The sequence below is a fragment of the Gavialis gangeticus genome, unplaced genomic scaffold (assembly GCF_001723915.1).
Source record: "Gavialis gangeticus isolate Ggan-Ray unplaced genomic scaffold, GavGan_comp1, whole genome shotgun sequence".
Classification (NCBI taxonomy): Eukaryota; Metazoa; Chordata; order Crocodylia; family Gavialidae; genus Gavialis; species Gavialis gangeticus.
The window spans coordinates 43,429,372-43,434,750 of NW_017728995.1; the positions used below are offsets into that span (position 1 = coordinate 43,429,372).

Here is a 5,379-nt window from a genome sequence, read left to right on the forward strand (position 1 = left end):
CTACCCACCCCCCCTGCTTTCCCCCCATGCATACTACCCCATTCTTTGACTCCATTTACCTTCTGCTTGCAGTTCTACTTCTCTGCTGTAGTCAGCAGCAGTGTGACCCTGGCCTGACCTCACCCAGTCAGTCCAGGGTAAAGCAAGGTCAGGACAAGAACTGGAGCAGAAGGTAAGGGGGATCAGGACCAGATAGATGGGAGGGAGAGCAGGGAGTGGGGGAGGCAGTGAGTGCAGGGAGTGGGGGAGGCAGGCATAGGCATGGTTGGCAAGGTGTAAGAAGGCAGGTAACAGGCCCCTCCCATGGTCTCCCCTACACTCTCCCCTGCCAAACAAGCCATTCGGGCCAAGGCAAGCAGTGGCTCAGCTCAGGCTTGAGTCCTGGGCTTGGGGCTAAAGCCAGAGCTGAGTCACCATCTGGCCTGGACCAGTATTTAAATCCAAGATTGGCTATTTCCCCCCTATGCTGACTGGGAAAGAAAACTCATCTTGGATTTGAGTAAATACAGTATTTAGCTTGCATAAAGCATGCCTAAGAAGCTTGATTACTTTATAATTATGAAGGGCATAACAAAAACTGACCACTTCCCTCTAATTTTGTGACTCCTATAGCACAAGGCTTACTCTTGGTACTATAGAAAGCTAATACTTGGAGGAGGGTTACCCAAGTAAGCTAACATATGCACACTTCTACATAAAAGAATGGAGCTATGCATATCTAGAAGACCAGGTTTGCTGTATGCTCACTCTAAGGAAAATTAATATATTGCTCAGACACTACATATAATTCTTAATCACTCTTCTTTTTAGATATTCTTTAGGCATCTTCAAATCAGGAACTTTTTAAAGGAATTTGCAATTCCATCTATAAGGCTTTGGATGCTGGAACCAGCTGGCTGCTGAGAAAAACTAAGCAGCATTTCCTTACAGACACTAAAGTTGTCTAAACTTTAAAATTACTACTAGTCCTTTATTTATTTACAACTGTTTCCAATGCCATTGACAGATGTTATTTTTGTAGCACTGCATAATGCTTCAGTGCTTAGAGCACTATGGGGTGTGGCTATGAAAGTCGTCACACAAACTTATGTAATTTACAGCACAAACAGGACAAAATATCACTATTCTTATACATGACATTTTACAATTCTGATATAATGAGATGTATATTTCATAGTTGTATGGTTACTGCCAAAACATAGGGGATCAGCATTTTTAAATATGGTGCTAAAAGCCAGACATCTGCTCCATATTCAGATACCTAAAGAAGACATGATTTTCTAAGGTGCCAAGTACTGACGAACTTCAATGAAAGTTGAAACTGTCCATCTCTGAAAATCCAGGCATTTTTTAGGTGCTCAAATATGAATTAATATGCCTACATTGAGGCACCAAATTTGAACATCTAATATGGCCTACTCAAAATGCTGAAGACTTTTTGCAACATTTTAATGCCATTGTTTTAATACCAGTTTTGATCACCTGGCTTAATATATAAAATCAAAGTTATCTCCTTTTTATAGATAACTCAAGCAAATTTAGACAGTCACAAAGGGTCAGATTTCTTAAAGATATTTATATGCCTAAAAATATAAAAGTGCTTACTGGGGTTTTTCCAAAGTGTCTAGGCACTTTGCTCACATTAAACCAATGGAAATTAGGTGCTTAGCTACATTTGAAAATCATAATAACGGGAGGCCCACTGACTGCAGTAGCATTACTTTTGGCACGAGGTACTAATTACTATGAGTAAAGTATCACAATATGGGCTTGAGAAGACTCCTTTCTCCAGTTCTTTAGGGAGTATTTCAGCAAAAACAAGGAAGGTAACACTTCATACTACTGCTCTTATTAAGGTGAAACACAGGAAAAATGCATAAACAAATATAAAACATTCTAACACATTAGAATGCATTATACATCACAAAGAAAAAAAGTGAAACTTTTTCTTTATATGTCATCTTTAAGGGTAACTGAAATGGATGTAATAAGATAGTTTTCTCTCACATACACACTGACCCTAAATAACTGTCATTACAACATCGATGACTTTTATTTTCATCTGTTCAGATAAAACTTTTATCTATATCTCCCATACAGACAAATGAAAGCATTTATTTACCACGCATGATGGATATAAATAAATAAATAAAATATTTATTTATCATGCACAATGGATATGTATATATAATAAAAATAAAAATATTTATTTATAATGAATGATCGGTATGTACATATCCATCAAACATGATAAATAAATATTTTTATTTTTCTGTACAGGAGATAGAAATACACGTTTTATCAGAAAAGATCATGATAAAAGTCATCAATATTGTAATAACAGTTACTTAGGAAAAATGTTTGCAACATAGCTGTTCCTTATGGTTAAAGCATAGTTCCATCCTGACACAATGATACCTAGCATCTCTAAAGCTATAGCATGCTTTTAAACAAGATTTAAACATGATTAGAAACTATTTTATTACAAAATGGAACCATGTTTTAAATACGTTGTTGGACGACCAGGTTGTAATAAGGTCCTCCAACACAGTTGGTTTAAGTCTATTTGGGGTCTCAAAGACAGAACTGTTTTTAAGTGGTAGAGCAATGACTGGGCTTCAATACATTATAAAGCATTAAAAATAAATTATTTATAACTTTTACATTGAAATTGAAAATGCTTTATAATTATGTTTTTATTGCACTGTGGTAGTGAATACAAGTTTTTGAGCTGCTCGTGGTAAGGTTCAAGTGAACACTTCAGTCATGTTATCCAACTTCTGCAATTAGCTTTAGGACATGGTAGTCATTTCAGATCTATAGTAAAATATATATTGGCCACAGAAAAATATATTTTCTGGAACAGCTTCTAATTTTACAAGTGACCATGCCAAACTAGTAGCAATTGTTTACATTTGTATGCATACATCTAATTGTAATTTGTACAAGCAGTCTTGTGAATAGTATGAGACACAGTACAAATATAATGTAACTAGTTAGGGGCTCTAAGTGTAGTACCTCTAAAAATAACATTACAAACTGCTGTTTTTTCAAATAATTAAGATACTCCTTAAAACAGTCACTCATTGTATATGTGTATATGTTCTGGTCAAATAGAAATAAGCATGCTTACCATATCTATGTAACATAATACACCTTTCTTGTGTAACCCTCATGACATTACCACTTTAAATCTGGATCAGTGTATAATCATTGCTACAGATATCACTAATGTGCTGCACATTCTAATTTAAGTAGCAAAAATAACCAACCATCATTGTTTTTTTCTCTTATTTTCACACCCTTCCATTCAAACCTCACTTAGTTTTCACATATCTTTAAACTACAGGCTTTGGGGTCAGGAAATTTTCTTTGTATGGGTGCCACATAGATCACTTCTTACACAGCTCCATGCACATGTAACACTACCTACCACCAATATTAAGATTTACAAAAACTATAGGAAATGGAAGAAACACCTATCCCCTAGGAAGGAACCATACCTTTGGTTCTCTCATTACACAAACAAACCACTCTGGTTAGATCCCTAATTAAGCACTGTAGCTCATGAAAAGTAACCTGTCTCAGTTGCAAGGTATCTGTGCTAGTACCTCTAAAATGCCTATTTTGAGCTAAGGGGCTATTCCAAAAGAAATAACAGATGGATTTGTTCTTTTATTTCTCTGTGAAGAGGTAAGTTGCGTTACTGTATCTAGCAGCCAAAGAGTTAATTAACAAATCCTCTTACCAACTGTCACTTAGAATGAAATGTTCACATAAGGTCTTTAGTGAAGAACAAATCCTAAAGAATTAAAACTTGTTCTCATAACGTATTAGAAATAGAATGGTTTCCCTCCTTTCTTCCCTGCACAGTGAACTTGCACTTACCCTCTGGTTGATGGGTTTCCCCTCTTTCACTTCCACTGCCAAACCCAAGTCAGACAACCTGCAGTGGCCATCATCATCCAGAAGGACATTTTCTGGCTTCATGTCCCTGTACACGATGTTAATGGAGTGAAGATGCAGAATCCCACAGGTGATCTGAGCTGAATAAAAGATGACTCTGCTCATTTCCAAGCCCCTCTCACCAATGTTGTAGATGTGGTATTTAAGATCCCCTCCATTCATGAGACTTATGACTAAACATAGGTGGCTTTTGCTCTCAAAGGCATAGGCAAGGGAGACTATAAAACGACTGTTGACCTTCTCCAAGATTTCCTTCTCTAGCAGAGCCATCTTCTCCCCACTTTTCTTCTTTAACCTCTTCTTATCTAGTTTCTTACAAGCATACATCTTGCCAGTGTTTTTTACTTGGATGGCACACACCTAGAGGAGAAAGATACAAAGTGAAAGTAAGTAGTTTATATGCACACACTGGAGGTGAAACAAGAATGGCAGTGGGTAGGACCTGGAAAAGCATGAAGTGCAAGAGGGCACTGTTTGTGATTCATGTGATGGGCAGCATTAGCAAGGGGATATAAGAAGAATAGGAAATTGGTCCATTTTACTTGGATGGCTCTATGTAGAGTTAATTTTTTCTCTGGAGAGCCTGTTTTATCTAGGTTTGGATAAAATAACACCATGAAAACAGAAATGTGGGTGTATTGGGACAGCCTCCCACTTGCCAAAAATGGAGTTACATCATATTATGGAGTCTAAGGAAGTGATTTTTTTTAAGGCACTGGCCATCTACTTAGTCTATTATAGGCTTCTCCTGGCATTGCCCAAACCCATCTATTGTCTTAGGGAAGAAGGGGAGGGGGTGGGAGTTGCCTTCCAAAGTAGAGTGCCTACCTCTCCAAAGCCGCCTTTGCCCAACACCCGGTATTCATAGAAATACTTTTCATTTACTGGCTGCTTCTCAAAGACTTTCCACTGAAGGAACTTGTCATAGAAACGACTGTTCTGGAATTCCTGAAAGGGCTTGTCCTGGAGGAATGCCTTGCTCTCCTGCTTGGCCAGCTCCACAACATTCTCATAATCCTTTTCAGTGGCTTCCTGGCATTTGCTGGCCAGGTTTGAGCTTATGAAGGCCAGATAGCTGCTGGAGCCAGACTTGAGAAAGTTAGTGAATAGGCTCTCTACAATACTATTCTTGGTGCTGTCTTCCGCCACCTCCCATCTGGACACTTCATCCAGAAAGTTCTTGACTATGACATATTCAGGCACAGTCTCTAAGAACTCCCTGAACATCTTCTTGCCAATGGGCTGCACTTCACAGGTGCTCTCATAATCAGCAGGAATAGACTGCCTGATCTCATGGTTAGCTTTGGGTAGTGAGAGGCTCCTACGTCTCCGCTGAATCTCCTTGGCATCTCCATCGGTGCTCTTCCGGGCCTGCAGGTATGCTGTATTGGCGATCAGGTTATCCAGACCCGC

At 38.5% G+C, this 5,379-nt stretch overlaps 1 protein-coding gene across 1 annotated transcript in view; it reads right to left on the reverse strand.

Moving 5' to 3' along the window:
* GRK7 (G protein-coupled receptor kinase 7) overlaps nt 1-5,379 on the reverse strand; it is a 39,564-nt gene that overhangs the window by 29,001 nt on the left and 5,184 nt on the right. Inside the window, exons 2-3 of the mRNA XM_019503581.1 lie at nt 4,795-5,275; nt 3,889-4,326 (exon numbers count right to left, since the gene is read on the reverse strand). Of these exons, the coding sequence (XP_019359126.1) occupies nt 3,889-4,326; nt 4,795-5,275 (919 nt within the window). The remainder of the gene's footprint in view (nt 1-3,888; nt 4,327-4,794; nt 5,276-5,379) is intronic.